The sequence below is a fragment of the Vipera berus genome (genome assembly GCF_964194415.1).
Source record: "Vipera berus genome assembly, chromosome: 3".
In the NCBI taxonomy this organism is placed as follows: domain Eukaryota; kingdom Metazoa; phylum Chordata; class Lepidosauria; order Squamata; family Viperidae; genus Vipera; species Vipera berus.
In genome coordinates, this window is record NC_138204.1 from 169564946 (window position 1) to 169584132 (window position 19187).

At 37.8% G+C, this 19187-nt stretch overlaps 1 protein-coding gene across 1 annotated transcript in view; it reads left to right on the forward strand.

The window, feature by feature from the left end:
• Positions 1–19187, forward strand: part of LAMA3 (laminin subunit alpha 3) — a gene marked incomplete at its 3' end in the record, with an annotated part of 140142 nt that overhangs the window by 60106 nt on the left and 60849 nt on the right. Inside the window, 11 exon segments of the mRNA XM_081324856.1 lie at positions 1676–1802; positions 1889–2028; positions 3156–3271; positions 3433–3644; positions 4152–4356; positions 6827–6971; positions 8573–8713; positions 9712–9876; positions 10294–10395; positions 12585–12668; positions 15836–16066. Coding sequence (XP_081180982.1) covers positions 1676–1802; positions 1889–2028; positions 3156–3271; positions 3433–3644; positions 4152–4356; positions 6827–6971; positions 8573–8713; positions 9712–9876; positions 10294–10395; positions 12585–12668; positions 15836–16066 — 1668 coding nt within the window.

Below are 19187 nucleotides of genomic sequence, written 5' to 3' on the forward strand. Positions count from 1 at the left end.
AGGTAATACCAACACCTTGAATTGGACTTGGAAGCAAATCAGCAATCAATGCAGTTCGCAGAGCAGTGAGGTAACATGGGCCACCCTAGGGGCCCCAAGAACAGCTCAGGCCACCACTCTGTGCTAATTGAAGCTTCTAGATGCCCTTCAAAGGTGGTCCCATGTACACTGCATTGCAGTATTCTAAATGTGAGATGACCAGGGTTTGAATGACTGAATGTAGGGACTCCCAATCCAGGAAAGGCCACAACTAGTGCACAACACAAAGTTGGTTTGTGACTGTCACCTACTCTGCGAGCAGAAATCACATCTCCAGGAGACCCCTAAGTTGCAAATAGGGTCTGTCTGGGGTAGTGCAACCCCATCCAGAATTAAGGTAGTTAAAGTCCTGAATCTTGAAGCTCCATGCATCCAAAGCCATTCAGACTTGCTAGGGCTCAGCCAAAGTCTGTTGTCCTCTATCCAGGCCCCCCACAGTTTCTATGCATCAAGAGAGGGCAGCAACAACATTACTTGGATCACTGTGGTGGAGATGATACCTCAACCTCTGATGGTGAATGATCTCAGTCACCAGCTTCATGTAGATGTTAAACAGGAGTGGAGAGAGTACTGAGTCATGCGACACATCACAAAAAATCGGCCATAGGCTGGACCTCTCACTTCTTAACAGTGCTGACTGAGCCATAAGAAGAGAAGGAGAAAAGGGCACCATGTTGAAATTTCAGGAAGTGGAAAAAAGGACTATAATCTTCTGCCAGGAGATGATTGACTATTTAATATTGCTTAGTTTATAATAACATTTTACTATGAGCCACATTATATCAAATTTCTGGAAAAAATTCAACCATGTTGAAGAAAGTAGTTTGACAGAGGACAAAGAATGGAGCTTTACCAACAATCTGAGAATGCTCTATATTGGTGTTTGATAGGTTGCTTTTATTTACAATGTGAGCTTCTATAGTCTGATAGAGAATTGTAAAAAAGAATAGTAAATTGTTATTATGATTTTTCCTTCACAAGGTGCAACTATTTGAAGTTTCTAAAAATAGCAGAAGCACCATACAGTTGAAATATCACACTTGATAAGCAGGTTAATTTATTTGTGTTCCATTTTAGTTGTAAGTAATTTCCTGGGAAAGAGAGGGTTTAAACAAAAATGGATCAAAAAGTTTTTTTTATTAAAGTCTAAAGTTAAATGGGACGTGGTGGCTCAGTGGGTTAGGACGCTGAGCTTGTCGATCAGATGGTCGGCAGTTTGGCGGGTCGAATCCCGAGTGCCGCGTAACAGAGTGAGCACCTGTTACTCGTCCCAGCTTCTGCCAACCTAGCAGTTCGAAAGCACGTAAAAATGCAAGTAGAAAAATAGGGACCACTATGGTGGGAAGGTAACAGCGTTCCGTGCACCTCTGGCATCTAGTCATGCCGGCCACATGACCACGGAGACGTCCTCGGACAAGCGCTGGCTCTTCGGCTTTGAAACGGAGATGAGCACCGGCCCCTAGAGTTGGAAATGACTAGCATGCATGTGCAGGGGAACCTTTACCTTTACCTTAAAGTTAAATGTCTTCCACTTCATTTTAGTATTAAAGCAAGGAAACATTAGTGTGCAAACATAATGTTCAGTGTTCACTTTATGATGACCAATATATTAATTTCCACATATTTATGTTGATAGAAACAAATTACCCTGAATGGGAGAGTTCCACATATAGGCCAACATGTGATCATTATACATTTTTACCAGCCAGAAAATCCAACATTTCCGGTGCAAGTATCAGTGGATGGAGGACAACTCTGGTCAGGTAACAAAGACTTAACAATGTTTTAGATTTTTTTTAGGACATTTGAGTTTTCATCGATTAGATGTGTCCTTATCTAACTGTTCTAGGTTCTTACAATGCTTCATTTTGTCCACATACTTCTGGATGTCGGAGTTTGGTAATGTCAGAAAATCATATTGAATTTGATATCCTTAAACATGATATCTCAATCACCATGAAAATTCCTAATGGAAGAACAATGATATTGGTAAGTTTAAAATATGCTTAATTTTGAACTGAGATAGAGACTATCCAATTACAGTTAGCTAAAGCTTTGACCAACCTTCCATATCTTGCCAAATGTGTAAAACTGCAATTAAGAGTTTCTAACCTTGATGTCAATAACTGTGATAGCTGCAAATCTAGCTCAGAACTGTATTTTGTTTGACCTATGTATATACTACTAAAACTTTCATGTCTGTTTCATTGTTTGTAACCTTCAATTGGACAATTTTGGAAAGTAAACGGCAAGAATTATTAAACCAAAGTAACTGTAACCCATGACTCCTGTGGGAATGAAATTTGGGAAAGTTGTTGCCACTTCAACATTACAATGTGGCTGCTCTGGTCACCGTAGCCATGTGATCCTCATTTTCAACATTCCCTGAAAGTTTCCCATAAGTCAATGGGGAAGCCAGAAGGAAGTAATGTGATTGCTGACACTCCTTGCCACCTTCCCACTAGCGAAGTCTTTGCTTGTGGAAAGCTTGCAGAGAGAAAGTCAAGGGAGAGCATGGTTGCAAGTTGTCTCCACTACCTGTCAGCAATCACTTACCTGCCTGCTGAGAAATAAATAAATAAATAAATAAATAAATAAAGAAAGAAAGAAAGAAAGAAAGAAAGAAAAAGAAAGAGAAAGAAAGAAAGAAAGAAAGAAAGAAAGAAAGAAAGAAAGAAAGAAAGAAAGAAAGAAAGAAAGAAAGAAAGTTTCTCAAATTCTCTACCAGCTTCCCACAAGTCAGTGGGAAATTGGAAGTTGCTTTTTCTCCCAAGCAATTTCATTCCCCTTTCAAGATTTGCTCTGGGAAAGAGGTTTCCTAACAATGGGGGGAAGAGGGGGTGCCAGGTAGCTTTAAGAATGAGAGAGACTAAGGCAAGCCCCATTTAGGAATGGACATTCCCTCCATTCATAATTATACAAATTTTTAATATAATTATATATTAAAGTTGCTTTAAATAAATATTAAATAAGTATTTTAAGTTTTTTTTAATCTTTTTAGAAGTTAGGTGCAATGCAAGCAATTTATACCCTTCAAATGCATGGAGACAGTCTGGAAACTGTACTTCAATACTTTAGCTTTCTAAAATATGCTATTTAATTTTATCATTTTAAAGGAGCATATCCTGGTTGTTCCAGCACATAGCTACAGCTATCCACTTCTTCATAAAGACAGTGTGATTCGGTCATCAGATTTCATCAGCCAGTGTGGTGGCAACAGTTTTTACATTGTGTAAGTCACTGAATATATATAAAAAGAAAGATAGATTATGAATTATGCTAAAGGCATACTAAATAAACACATACTATATAAATGTAAATGAAAGTGAGCATAGCCTTTTTAATAGTGGAAGTCAGATGTGCTCTCCTTCTATCTCTCCCTCTGTTAAACAGTCCTGGCAATTCTTCAGAATTTTGTCGAAATTCAGCTCGATCACTTGTGGCTGCTTTTAATGATGGGGCACTGCCATGCAATTGTCACAGAAAGGGTGCCACCAGCCCTACTTGCAACCCCGAGGGGGGGCAATGTGACTGCAGGCCACACGTCATCGGTCGCCAGTGTAGCAGGTGTCAGACAGGTTTCTATGGATTTCCATTCTGCAAACGTAAGTAGCCATTCCAAATGGGGAGAGGTTACCCACTTTTTGAAATGTTGCCCAAAGAACTGAATATTTTATTTTGTTCTTGATTTCATTCTGAATTTAAGGATTTTGCTCTGAGTTATTCATTAAAAACTTCCTGCTTTGTTTGGATGTAAAGAGTGGATGAGGAAAACATTCATTCATACCTCAGCTTCTTAAACTGAGATGTAATTATCCAGGTACTATCAAGTACCTGAGATTCATCTCTAATGTACTGTATTATTTCTTGCTCAGTTATGTTAAGCAGCTTTTTTTGTGTTATTTACATAACATTGGCGGGGGAACCATGCATTCGATAAAAATGACTACTATTTGTTGAGCATACCTTTATTCAGATCAAGTTTTCATTTTTTAAAAATGAATTTTGGAATGAGATTAAAATAAGTTCTAGTGGATTTTTGTTCCAACAAGAACAATGTATGTAATTCAAATATTCTTTGAGTACAAAATAATTTGTATTCTTGTTCCCAGCTTGCAGCTGTGGAAGGCGTCTTTGTGATGATGTCACTGGGAAATGTCTTTGTCCCCCACAAACTGTTAAGCCTAGATGTGAAGTGTGTGTGAGGTTGCACTTTGGATACCATCCACTTATTGGCTGTGAAAAATGCAATTGCTCAAGCAAAGGAGTTATCAGTGCTATGAATCCTGAATGTAATAAAATTGATGGGCAGTGCAGGTAACTAAGTTTTTCTATGATGGAATGAATCTTGTTTTTGTTTTTGCACAGAAAGTTGCTATAGTTAAAATATTGGACTTGGGAGTTCACTATTTAATCTGGATCAATCTCTTATTCTCAGTCCCATCTCCTTCACATGTTTTTTGAGTGTGGTTTACCAAGGATTTACTCCAAGTTAATTCTTGAGATGTTCTGTATGAAACATGGGCTCTGCTGTTTTTAAGGACAATGGCTAATTACTGGCCAGGCAGCCCAATAGTAAAGCTAGGGAGCCTTCCATTGTGAAAAGTACCAGAAGTATTTTACTTCCCAGGGTAATACCATGAAATGAAAGGGGTTAACATTGGAACAGCAAACAATGTTTTATAGGCTGTTTTGTTAGGACATGATTACTAACTGATTTTGTTTCAGCTATGCAGCTAGCTTATGTATCTGTCTATAGATACATTCACCATAGCTCAATGTTTCTCAAACTTGGCAACTTCAACATGTCTGGACTTCAACGCCTGGAATCCCCACAATCCTGGCTGGGGAATTCTGGGAGTTGAAGTCCAGATATCTTAAAATAGCCAAGAGTGAGAAACACTGCATTAGATATATTCTTCTACTAAAAAAATACCTGTGCCTTAGCATATTGCTATAATCCTGCTATAAAAAGAATTGGATTGCACTTATCCTAAAGCTGAGAGTGACCTTTTTATAATCTTTTATTTTGTACTAATTGGTAATTATTTATAATTATAGAAAAACTTTATCCGACAAGGTTTTGTTTTAAAAGGAAGGACAACTTGTTTATTGAACAACAGATTGCTTATTTCAGTACTCTGGGTACCAAGTGGAGCTAAAAAGGGGCAATTCTTCCATGTACCTATGCAAATTACTGTAGAACATAAATATGATTGCATACAGTAGCAATGTATTTGATTGGATATAGCAGGGTATTAGATATGTAGTTAGTTAGGGCCAAGCTATGAGATGGGAGCAGAACTACAAACATAATGAATAATTTGAAACAACATTAAAAAAACCAAGATCATGGCATCCGGCCCTCTCAATTCCTGGCAAATAGATGGGGAAGAAATGGAGGTAGTGACAGATTTTATTTTCCTGGGCTCCAAGATCACTGCAGATGGGGACTTTAGCCAAGAAATTAAAAGAAGCTTGCTCCTGGGAAGGAAAGCCATGGCAAATCTAGACAGCACACTAAAAAGCAGAGACATCACCCTGTCAACAAAAGTGCGTATAGTCAAGGCTATGGTCTTCCCAGTTGCAATGTATGGCAGTGAAAGTTGGACCACAAAAAAGGCTGAGCACCAAAGAATTGAGGCCTTTGAACTATGGTGCTGGAGAAGACTCCTGCGAGTCCCTTGGACTGCAAGGCGATCAAACCGGTCAGTCCTAGAGGAGATCAACCCTGACTGCTCTTTAGAAGGCCAGATCCTGAAGCTAAAACTCAAATACTTTGGCCACCTAATGAGAAGGACAGACTCGCTGGAGAAGAGCCTAATGCTGGGAAAGATTGAGGGCAATAGAAGGGGACGACAGAGAATGAGGTGGCTGGATGGAGTTACTGAAGCAGTAGGTGTGAGCTTAAATGGACTCCAGAAGATGGTAGAGGACAGGAAGGCCTGGAGGAACGTTGTCCATAGGGTCGCGATGGGTCGGACTCGACTTCGCAGCTAACAACAACAACATGGCAGTAGTCTTCAAACTTGGCCCTTTTAGGACTTGTGAACTTCAACTACCGAGGAAATCTGGGAGTTGAAGTCCACAAGTCATAAAAGGGCCAAGTTTGAAGACCCCTGATCTATGGGGTTTATCTTAAACTATCCTTGGTTTCCAGAGCCATTCTAGTATTTTTCCCTATCCCATCAACATTCTTGATCTTTCTGAATGTTTTATGGCTAAGCTGACAATTGATTTTTCTCTGAGAAAATGTATTTGGAAAACGAGTGTTGTACCTATATATTCCAATGTCATTTTCCAGGCTACATGATGATGTAATACCTAAATCAATGTTAAGTTAGTTCCACAAACTTTATGTTCCCAAGTTATAATATTTTATTTTTGTTGCATCAAAACTTATCATCCAGTATACCTTTCTGCTTCTCACTTTCAAATGATTTAGAATGATTCCATTTAAGTCTTTTGATACAATACACAAATGATAAATCAGAGATCTCAAGCATCATATCTGTTTTTAGTTTGGGGCATAGAAAATAAAAGGAAATTTGCTAGCCACTAGAAAAGAAATGCAAAATGTCATGCTTAGCAAGAGGTTTTTAAGGAATGGAGATCCACTCAACATCTAGGGCAGGTTTATTTTTTACAGGCATAAATCTAACCCTGCATCTACTACTCTACTACTTTAATACTTTAATACAATCTGTCCTATGCACCAATCGCATCTCCTGGGGGGAAAAAAAACCTTTTTCAGAAGTAAATTTTGGCCTTTGTTTTGTTGTTCAAGATGTCGCTCAGGAATAGCAGGGCGGCGGTGTGATCATTGTGCTCCTGGTTCTTATGGGTTTCCCCACTGCAAACCTTGTAAATGTAACAGAGGAGGAACGGAACCAGACATCTGCAACCCACAAACAGGAGTTTGCCTCTGTAAGGTCAGATGCTTTGACATTTCAAAGTTTGTGTGATTATTTTATGTGCGCCTTCTTATTCAATTGTAAACATACTCATTCTCATAATTATTTTTAAAAATAATATACCTAGACATTTGTTTCTAGAAGTTTTAGTGCAGTACATTGTATAGATCTATAATTAGGTGACACGGATGAGAATATGGTTGATTTTTGAGTACAGATTGCATCTCAGTTCTTCAACTGCATTTAGTAGGAATGTGGAAGAACTATTAAGAAAAGGTTGAATGGGTTTATTTATAGATTCTCTGTTATTGTAAACAAAATATTGCTAGGAAGTCCCCTAGAGTTATTGACGAGATCATACACCTCTGTTTTTCCAGCAGTGTATGTGTCTTGCCTAACCTATTTTGTGAATTGAATAAAGGAAAATATGTTGCATTGTTCATTCTAGATATGAATGGGGGCTCACTGAGTGTGGAATTAGGTTTTTGGGAACTGGCCAATCAATATTATTTAGCTGTGATCTCACATTTTAATAACATTTCTGGAATATATGAATTGTTCACTTGATGCCCTAACTATTGTCAAAATGTGATAATATTTCCAGAAAAACTTTCCAAGAGTTGCAATGAATAGTACTTAATTGCTAGTTAGTAATAGGATTAATGATTGGGTATCAGTCAGCACCATATTTATTTCTCCTTATCAACATACCCAGTCCACTTTTTAAATCAAAAAGGCTCTTGATGAATGCAGCATCGATTTTCTTCCTCTACTGATCAAATTCTTCAACTATGTATAATACTAGTGCAAGACAATTTATTTTCCATTCAGATTCCTGTAACTGTTGCAATATGATCAGAATCAAAGCAAAATGCTGAAGTGCACATGGACACAAATGCTGCGGTATTATTAATGCTCTGTGTTGTGCGCTTATTGAATATGTGAGGTGGGCAGGCTTCTTCGCAACAGTCTTTATAGTCTATATTTTTTTACTAGGAATGCAGGAAGGCTTTGGATTTTTTAAATTTTCTCATTAATTAAATGATCAGTCCTTTTTGAACTAAAGCGAAGAGAAGAATGTAATTACCAACCTTCCTAATATTTCAGAGTTCTCAGTTCAAAAAGCATTTGAGAATGTACTTATAAATATGTCTCAGGAGAAATATATTAGAAGGGCTTATTTATATGCAAATCTGTGGGTTTTTTTAAAAAAAATAACGGTAGGATAATATGGAAACAGAAAAGAATAGATGCATTTATTAGTGCAGAGCAGAAACAGATTTTTGGTTTCTTATGATTTGATCAAGAATATTAGGTGCATTCAGCGTGAATCATTTAAGTCACACAGCAATAAAATTTGTGTCAACAGACTTCAGAGATGCCTGTCTGGAAGGCACTTTATTTAAACTGATAACTGCATAATGGTGGTGGCAATGGCTGTTACGTACTGAACAGACAAACATTTTCCTTACGAAAGAGATCATTTTAGTAACATCTATGCTATTGAGTATTGAAAGACCATAGACTGTCTTGAAAATTGACAGCTATTTTTCTCTATATATATTAACTGCAAAGTTTTAAGTGGAAACATTTAATGACTTATTCCAAATGACTTATAGGAGAATGTTGAAGGGGTGCAATGTGACATGTGCCGTTCAGGATCGTTTTATCTGGACCCTGCTAATCCCGAAGGTTGTACTTCTTGCTTTTGTTTTGGAGCAACTGATATTTGCCACAGTACAAATAAACGTAGAATCAAGGTATGCAATGCTACACACACACACACACACACACACACACACACATATGTATATATATTCTTTGGAGGAGACTACTGGATCAGATAGATGAATATATGTGATTGGAGTTTTGCTTTGTATGTTAAAAGCAGTGATGTGATTGAGACGGAAATGAGCAGCAGACCTCTGACTGTAGGGTGGCCAGGGGATTGAACTGGCTGCACACAAATCAGTGGTGGCTTTCCAGGTCCCAAATCTGTTCATGCTAAGAGCATTACTTTTAATCTTTAAAAAAAAGCATGACAGAAAGACATTTAGCGGTCATTAATGCTGTTCTGTTTTCTCTTTTTGTTCTGAGGACATTAAGATGCATTTTCCCCCTTCCTGTGTCTTTATGTCATTGCTGTTCCTTATATTATAAAGTCATTTCCATCCTGTTGAGTTTAAAGCTATTGTTTTTTTTCTTTAGCTTTCAGCAGGTTTTTGCAAAGACAGGTTGCCTTGTTTGTTTGCCATGAGCAGAAGCGTTAACATATGTCACAGTTGCAATGCCCAAAATGTATTTCTTGTCCCAGAGACCAATGTCTCTCTGGAAATTTTCCTGCTTCTCCAGAAAAGCACCTCACTTCTGAAGCAGGGCAGTTGGCTTTCCAGCATTTACTCCATGTTGCTGGGTAACCTACAGAAGGAGTTAGTGAAATGTATTATGTGACTGATTAGTATGCTCTATGCCACTGCCTTATGATACTGATTGGGTATTGATGAGTGGACAATTTTGTTACTGTTACTGTGATGTTGGAAGCAGATCCCATAGGTAATTTTTACACAGCCAATATTTTGTAATGGCAAGAAAATCATACAGGTTTTGTTGGTGGTAGGAATCAGAAAACCTTCTCATACAAGCCAAAGAAGAAAAAGTTTTTACCAGATACCACTCCATCTTGCAAATTAACTTTTGTGTTGTGCAAAAACCTTACTTTAAAACAAAACTTTGTGTATCTCCTCTGTTTTATTGTTAGTCCACCGACATGAGAAACTGGCATCTGGAGGCAGTGGGTAATGCCATGAGGATTCCTACAACTTTCAATCCTATTAGCAACAGTGTTGTTGCTGATGTCCAGGAATTACCCCCCTTTCTACACAATTTATATTGGGTGGCACCATCATCTTACTTGGGGAATAAGGTATATGATCCTTTCTGTAATATCTGTTAAAATTCTCCCATTATCAGCTCTAAACACTATTTTCTCTTATCTTTTTTATTCTATTATAATAGCCAAATACAGACTGGGCTCCCATGTGGCAGACTGTAAAGTATAGTTTATGAATTATAGTAGCTGGATTCATACAACATGCAAAGCCAAAACCAAACAAGTCATAGTATCATTTAGAACAAAGTAAATTCAGGCAAAGTAAGTTTCTAGCAAATGACAATCTGATACATCAGTAAAAAGCCTTTTAATGACAAAGGTTTTTTTTACATTCTTGACTTCTCTGTACCAATATTGGAAATGCAGTTGAAGATATTGTGAAGACTAAATATCAGAATTATCTTAAAGTATAAAATCCAATTTCTATATTTCCTGTAATTTGTTATTTAGCTTTCTTCATATGGAGGATATTTAAGCTATCAGCTGAAATCCTTTGGCTTACCTAGTGAAGGCATGGCTCTCCTGGAAAAAAGACCAGATATACAGCTAATTGTAAGTCAAATAATATATATATATATAAACATGAATGCATCATCTTAGCTTTAAAAAATGTTTATCCTTTATCAGCACATTTTCTGTGCTTATGTGGTGCTTACTACACAGCCACAATGTGAAAATATGGAAGTTTGAGAGGTCTTTATTTAAATATGCCATTTTGATGACTCTTGTTCTTTAAGTTCTGTTACTTGCCATGAAAATGCCTTACTAACCATTTTTAGAGGACATGGACTCATGATATGTGCTTTTTCTCATCAACCCACTATAGTAGCAGTCAAACTGTGTTCTTTATCCTAGTTTTTCTGGTTTCTTTGACCATAGGTCTTGGCATATTTATAATTTCTGATGCCCCATTAATGATCTTGATTATGATAGCCCTGTGGTTAGGGCTAGTATCTGATAAATTCCTATAGTCTAGTTAATGCTATTCATGTTTTCTTCCTTACATTGGCACTGCTCTCCATAGGCTTTTTAGTAGGGCTGTAATAGAAACTGGTCATGGAGTTTCTGTGGAGGCACATGTAAGCCTAGTGCTGTTAACCAAGTGCTGGGAAGACATTATCCAGGTTATTTAAATGCATTAATCAATTGGTTATGTGCCACCATGACAATCTGTCCTTTGATGAAAGGCTGTCCTGGTCTTTCAAGTCTTTCGTCAGTGCACCCACCACTACTGTAATTGATACTATCTAAGTTGTTTCTTCTCTTTCCTTCTCCGTTTCCAAGCATTACAAACTTTCCCCAAAATAATACACATTGGAATGGTGGCTTTCTTGAAGACCACTAGACTTGTTTTTAAAGACATGTTCCATAGTCTTTCAAAAGACAATAGACTCTGTAGAAAGAATACAGTAGACTGCCTGTTGATTTTAACTGATAGAGCTTAGTTGATGGTTCTGTCAAAATTAGTGGATTATAGGCTTTCTGTTGCTTTGGCTGACGAGTAATTTAGGCCATACTCTCTTTTCTTTTTTTAAATTATTTTAGTGTGATGCCATTTTGCCCACTGTACCTTAATAACATTTTACATACTGCATAGATATCTCTTGCTAGTGTTGACTATGGCCACTTGCTGCTGGCATTGCTTTCTTTTGCAGTACTTTGAAATATTTATAAGCTGAGATGGTGTTGACCAGAATTCTGCCAGTTTTCACCTTTAACACAAATGATAGACAAGTAAACCTCTTTCAAATAAACTAGAAATAGTAGAGTAACAAATCAAGGAGATGCAGGATTGGCACAGATGAAGGGGAAAGAAGCTCTCTCAGAGCACCATATGAATTCCCCCTGCCTCTTTAGTCAGTTTTCCTTGTCTGTCCCATCAATCTGTCATCTAAGCTATTTTTGGACACAGGTCTAATGTCTTCCAGAAAGCTGGCAGATCCATGTTCATAAATAGCATGCACGAGAAGTTATCAATGCAGATCAACTCCAGGCTGAAGAGGGACATATATGGTCGATAAAGAAATGAATGTGTGAACTAAGTTTCCTCTAATTTTGAGTTTCCCCAGCCTGGTAGCTTCCAGATACATTGATTGGCACCTGTTATAATTTCTAGCCAGCATGCCATACACTATCTAGGTTCATCTCCATTTAAACAAGGCCTTCACATTATTTCTACTAGTAGGTGTGACTATCAGACTGATATAATACTAAATTACTATGCTATGCTTATTCCCTTATTCTTGTTTGTTGAGATTTATTAATACTGAAAGTATTTCTAAAGTTAATACAATACTAAGAGTAAAAAATATTTCTGATACCACAAAGGTTAATACATTGTTAGCTACATGCATTTCCTTTGACATGTAGCCATAACCATGCAGAAAGCATTATCCTAAGTTGCAGATATTTAGGTACATGATTTGCTGGGAGAAAGAATTGTCAATAATGATGTCAATGCATGATGAAATTCAAAAGTGATAATTATTTACCTCATATACAAGTAGTTATATTGTCTCAATATTTTGTTTCATGTGGCTATCAAACTTTTTTGTACACTGTTGGTCTATAATTTTAAAAGCTCACATTTTAATCACATGATAAATCCATTTGGCAAGAAGATGGTGGGATATAGATTTTGAGCTAATAACTTTAATGATGCTAACTCTGTGGGAAGCATGCTAATTTGGTACATAGGTACAATATTGTACTGACATTGGATTTGAACTATTTTTGTACAGGGAAGGGAGATGAAAATATCCTATATAGATCCTAATAATCCTTTGCCAGACAAAATGTATTATGGATCAGTTCAATTAGTTGAGGTAAGAATGATGTTAACTCACTTCTGATAAGGTATATCATCAAACCTTTGCCTATTTTGATCTACAACAGAAAAAGCAAATGTACATGTTCCTGCTCTAAGGATAATTTCTGCATTTCTGAATATTCCATTGTCTACTGGGGGGGAAAAGCTTACAAGCATGCATTAATTGTGCAGTAAATATTTCTTTGACATGGTACATAATGAATCTTTATAGCGAGCCTCTTATTCAGTAAATAATTGAGATAGCAGTGTTCCAATATCTCAGGGGCTACCACAAAGAAGAGGGAGTCAAGCTATTCTCCAAAGCACCTGAAAGCAGGACAAGAAGCAATGGATGGAAACTAGTCAAGGAGAGAAGCAACCTAGAACTAAGGAGAAACTTCCTGACAGTTAGAACAATTAACCAGTGGAACAACCTGCCTCCAGAGGTGGTGAATGCTCCAACACTGGAGGTTTTTAAGAAGAGACTGGACAGCCATTTGCCTGAAATGGTATAAGGTTTCCTGCCTGAGCAGGGGGTTGGACTAGATGACCTCCAAGGTCCCTTCCAACTTTATTATTATTATTATTATTATTATTATTATTATTATTATTATTATTATTATTATTATTATTATTATTATTATTATTATTATTATTATTATTATTATATTTTCTCAGTGGGGAAAAACCAGCGGTGTGAATCCCAAGATTAGTTTTCATGTGCTACAGAAGATAGCAAGTTTATACTTGGAAGGGAGAACAGCATTTTTAATCAGCATTTGGCAAGAGGGACAGCGTCCCTGGGTTCAGTGGGTCTTTGGGACTCTGGTGGAGGATTACCAGCTGTGCTGCATACTGGCTTGAGTCCTTTTCCTTCCACTTGCTTTGCTTCTATGTTGTAATTAATCGAAGATTTTAGAGACACTATATATATCCAGTGCTTTATCTATTTACAAAAATATGCCTGTTGTGCTACCACAGAACTTCTCATGCCAGAAGACTTTCAGGGGAATATTGCCAGGAGCTAGATTGTAAAGATAGGTTTGCTTGGTTACTTATGTGGATACATTTCTTCCTTCAAAACAGAAAAGCAGCATCAGATTATTCTGGCATTCAATAATTTTGCAATATGGTACAATAATGTGCTGCCTTGCAGTTAAGCAGCTACTTGCACTGGTTACCTGAATAGTCAAGCGGAGTTCTTGGCTGATTCATGTTTAGACTTGAAAAATAAAGATATTTGGCATCAACCTTCAATTACAGATGTACTTGAAGATTGAGGCCATTCCAAACTGACATTTTGATGTATGAGGCTGAGTTAAACATTAGAACTGAAGATAGGAATTGAATCTTGCTCCAAAGCACCCTAGAAATGGTCTAACAAATGCCTTTTATTGTAGTATAAGTGGGAATGAATAGCATTTAATGCAGTTTGCTATTCAAAATGAATAAGAATGGAACCTGTGGACAGTATATGCATAGCATCATACTATCTAATATTTTAATATGTTGGAAATGAAAGATTATATACGGTTTTATTTTCCAACAGTTCTTCCCTTCATATACCCAACTTATTTGATTCTCTCTGACTGATATGATATTAACCTAATAAGATGCCAAAAATGTTTCTCTTAAAGAACATTATCTTCCAGGGCAGAAGCTTGATCAGTTAATTAGAGAAAGGATTTTTTGAGAATTTAGTGATGGGTGAATGTGTGAGTGGATTATTATCTTAGAGTGGGAGGGGTTTATGTCTTTTCATCTTTTGGAGGATATATTGGTGCAGGAGAGATATGAGTAGATGAGACAATTGTGGAAGGTGCTGAGAAGGGGGAGATTATGGTATGACAGAAATAGCAGTTTGTGTCCCATTCTTAGGCCAGTTTACCAGTCAAGGCAAGGAAGACTCCCAACAATTTTCCTTCTGCCTCTTTTCTCCTACTTAATGGCAAGATATACTATATTTCCTGGGAGATTTGATCTAGGGCAGACATGTCAAACACAAGGCCCGGGGGCCAGATCCGGCCCGCGAAGTGGTTTCATGCGGCCCGCGAAGCCATCCTGGAAACAATGAGGGAACGGCCCCCTCTGCCTTGGCCCTGGCCCAGAGACCCTCCTTCTGCCAGAGACCCTCAGATCTGCCCCATTCCTGCCCAGGCCCCCATAGGCACCCTTGATGCAAACGATGTAGAGCTGGCCACGCCCACCCAGTAGGTCATATGCACTCTAGCCATGCCCACCCAGTAGGCCACACCCACCCTGGCCATACCCACCCGGCCCCTTGAGGGCAACCGCAATGCTGATGCGGCCCTCAATGAAATTGAGTTTGACACCCCTGATCTAGGGCAAAAACTGTACTAAGCAAACTGTATAATGTCATCAGGACTAGGTTCTTCCAACCAGGTTTCCAAGTTTGTGAGCAGAGATTTAAAGAGACTTGGATAGCAGAGTAGCAAGGAAGTCCTCAGGATAGCAGAGTAGCAAGGAACACCTATTTCCAATTGTAAATGATCAACCATACCTCTTTTTGGAAAAGACCAGCTTGGCCACTACATCTCACATGCTGGTTCCCTCCTGAATAGATTGTTATAATATAGGGAACCGATCTTCAATTGTTTATATCCCAGTGGGAGCAGGTGGATCCCCCCTCCCCTTGTTTTCTGAAGTAAAATCAAGATGTTTGTGTTGACATATATATCTCCAATTGGTTTGCATAAACCAAGGGTCTTCAAACTTGGCCCTTTTATGACTTGTGGACTTCAACTTCCAGAATTCCTCAGCCAGGCACGCTGGCTGAGGAATTCTGGGAGTTGAAGTCCACAAGTCATAAAAGGGCCAAGTTTGAAGACCCCTGGCCATAAACAAAGAGCTCTTGCCGCTTGACAACAGAACATTTTCAATATACTGTATATATACTGTGTATATTTTGCTCCCAATTTTCTGTTATTATTTGTTGATTGTACATACTGATTCTACCTTCCATATCATTCTTTTAATTATCTCTTGCCTGATTTTAGTTCTTTGTTGATACAATTATTTGCTAGCAACTTTTCCCCCTAGTCTTCCAGCATCTGATTTTCATGGTGTCTTTCTTTGAAAATTGATGTCCCTTTTTTCCTGTGCTGTAGGAGATTATTGCAGTGTATTCCAGACCCAAATTTCATTTGTATCTTGAATGTGCAGGGGAACTTCAGGCATACCAGCAGCAATAACTTAGTATCTCGAGAGGAGCTGATGATGGTCCTGTCTAGACTTAATGGATTACAAATCAGAGGTCTTTACTTCACAGAAACTCAGCGGTTAACTCTGGGCGATGTTGGTCTGGAAGAAGCCACCAGTACAGGAAATGGTAATATCGCTTATGCTGTAGAGACATGTTCCTGCCCTCCTGAATATATGGGTGATTCATGTCAGGTAGGAATTGTCTTTCTTTTTGTTCTGCATCACCCATGAGACATTGCTCAGAATAACAATATTGATTTGGCTCTAGCAAAAAGAAAGGATTATTCACAATGCTTTGACTTAAAAGTGTAGCAGAAACCTATTTTGAATCATCTTAGCAGTTCAGTGAAAAACTGTAATGCATCCACATAAGCTCATGTAGAAAATACATTTATTCAAAGATGTGGTAAAAAACCAAGGTAAGCAAATGTACAAAAAATAGATAAATAAAAATAAAATGTAAGACCAACATAATGTAACCCAGTTAATGTATAACTCTAAACTAAGATTTGCTTAATCATAGTGTATAAATCTCTGTAAATTATTAAAGGATGCTAAATGCACAAGACTTTCCTTATTTTTATAGGCCGCTAACATTTAAGATGCAGTTTGTCAGGTTAGAGTGAAAGAAGCTGCACCCTCTGCAGCTTTCTATACAGCTTCTTCTATGGAGCTATGCCAATCTACCTTTCTGATTACCCTGCTTATTTTTCGATATTATTTCACTACTGTTTTGGCAGCATTGTAACCTTATGCAAAGCAAATATTTTCAAGATTAGCCTGTACCCGTCTCAGTTTTCTGCTCAAGTTATAACACTGGGCTGGTTGAAAGTCATTTTGAAAACATTTTCAGTTTTATTTTTAAGTGATTTTATAATCTGTGATATGAAATATTCAACCGATCAAGCATCGAGCGTGCATTTAAACCCTTCTCGTGGCTTTCTTTATTCCCTAAGCGCACCTTGTCAGGTCTGTGGGTTTGTTTTCTCTAGCCTAGTGAAAATACATAGCCAAAAGCTAGACTTAGATGCACTCCAGGAAGGAACACACCCTCTCAACATATTTCCTCAGAATTACTCAGCCTGTGATTTGCAAGCTGCTTCATCGTCTAGTACTGTCTCACTATGTTCGGGAGGGAAAAGGTGATGCCTGCCACACCTTAATTCAGTGATACGCTCATTTTCAGAAATTGCAATGTGGTCATTAACATCAGGCATTGCCCTATATTGCACAACCTGACTCACGTACAAAGTTTAAAGGAGGAGCAGAGCCTGGCATACGGATAGAGCCAAGAGGAGAACAATACGAAGTAGCATAAGGGGAAAGTGCTGTATAATAACAAGAGCTGTGCAAGGCAGCAGCTCAGCTTCAGGCTCAGCAAAATGAGGGCTGCAGGATGGAAGCTGGGCAGCCTTGGGTGGCTGGCCTTCTGCATAAGCCTGGGGGTCTGTCTGGGACATGTTTCGCAACAGAGGATAGCATTTCCACAGCTCTCTGGCCGAGGGCAACAGCAACAAGGTCACTGGGATTTTAAACCAAGACAGGTAACCACGCTTCTCTTTCTCTACTCTCACCCCACCTATACTTTCGTTCTGAATTTTTTAAAAAAAATCCTGACATGAAAGCATGTTAAGTAGACCCTTGGGGCCAAACTGATTCTTTTCTTGATAGCCATAATCTACACTGGACTCTACTGGTGGAGGAGGTCAGTAAATGGTTAGTTTGCTTCCTTTTGTACTGAAGATTGTAATTCTTGTTCCAAACATATGAAAAACAAAAAGCCATTTTTCCCCCTGTGGGGTTGAAATGCGGACTGCAAACATGTTACTATTCAGTTGGGTGTGGCGCTTTGCTACACATAACAAGTTCAATACCTAAGAAATCTGTTTAAAAAGACAGCTCCTATTATGTTATATTATATTATGAAAAATAATGTTTTTTAAGGCTTTAAATAGCTTTTTTTTGCTAATTTCACACCAAAAACTTGACCACTCAGTTTAAAATGATTAATTCCTATTTAATTGTCCCTAGCAGTTTCCTTTGTCTTTATTGATAATTTAGCCAAATATCTTTGCAATGACCTTCATCTTAAATGTCCATTGTACTGGCTTTGCCAGCATAAATGCCTAGCACACTGATGCGCAGAGAATTACTAATTTGCAAAAGCTTTGTAATGTTATTGTATCTTGTAAGGGAGTTCATTAGCCCAATATTTACAAATTGGGAATTTGGATTATTTCATATAACTTTGTTCAGTGTTAAGTGGTCATTGGGTTAAGCCAAAACATGATTGGTTTGATTTTGTCATCGTATAATGGAACACCTAACAATCTGGTGGTGAATTATGTCTTGAGATAGGTGAATCCAGTCAATCTGGGCCAAGAGGGAAATGGCTTTTAGACGAATATTAGATCTAATCCTTATTGCAACTATTAAATGAATCACATTCACTCTCCATTGAATTTAGCATTGATTGATGAATACCAGTGAACATTTGTGGATCTCCAAATGCTCCTGAACTGCAGCTTCTAGGATCATTGAGCATATTGGCTGAGGCTGTTGGGATTTGCGTTTAAGAAATATCTGGCTAGCCATAGACTTACCACTGCTTTATTATACCGTATTTATACCCATAAATTCCATTCATTAAGCATGTTACTAAATGTTTAATGTACCATTAAATTAATGCACAAGGTTAATATGATCTAATCAGTTACTAGTGGAAGTCTCATTATACTAGAAGGATTAATTATTTTTTAATCAAAGAGTTTCACTAATATTCAAGGTAATCTTTAAGATCTGTTTTTGCATAAGTTCACACATGTAAATAGGTACATTTGTAAGTATATTCCATTGCTCAACTAATTCATTATGTGATTTTCTACATAATGGTTTGTAAAGATGGAAGTATATATTACATGTCAACACATTAATTTCAAGAGCCTTGGTGGAGCAGTGGGCTAATGCCTCCTTAACACCAGCTGCCTGCAATTACGTATTGCAGGTTCACATCCCACCAGGCTCTCAAAGTTGACTCAGCCTTCCATCCTTCTGAGGTAGGTAAAATGAGGACCCAGATTGTTGGGGGCAATAAGCTGACTTTGTAATAATGCCGCTTGGGGGGGCCCCCGAAAGCCCTAATAAGCAGGCATATACATACAATGAAGGCTATTGCTAAGCACATTTGATTTGTGCTTAGATTGTAAGCCGCCCTGAGTCTTCGGAGAAGGGCGGGATATAAATGGGATTAAAATAAAATAAATAAATAATAAATTAATTAAACTCCAATAGGCATATATAATTGGTGAATTAT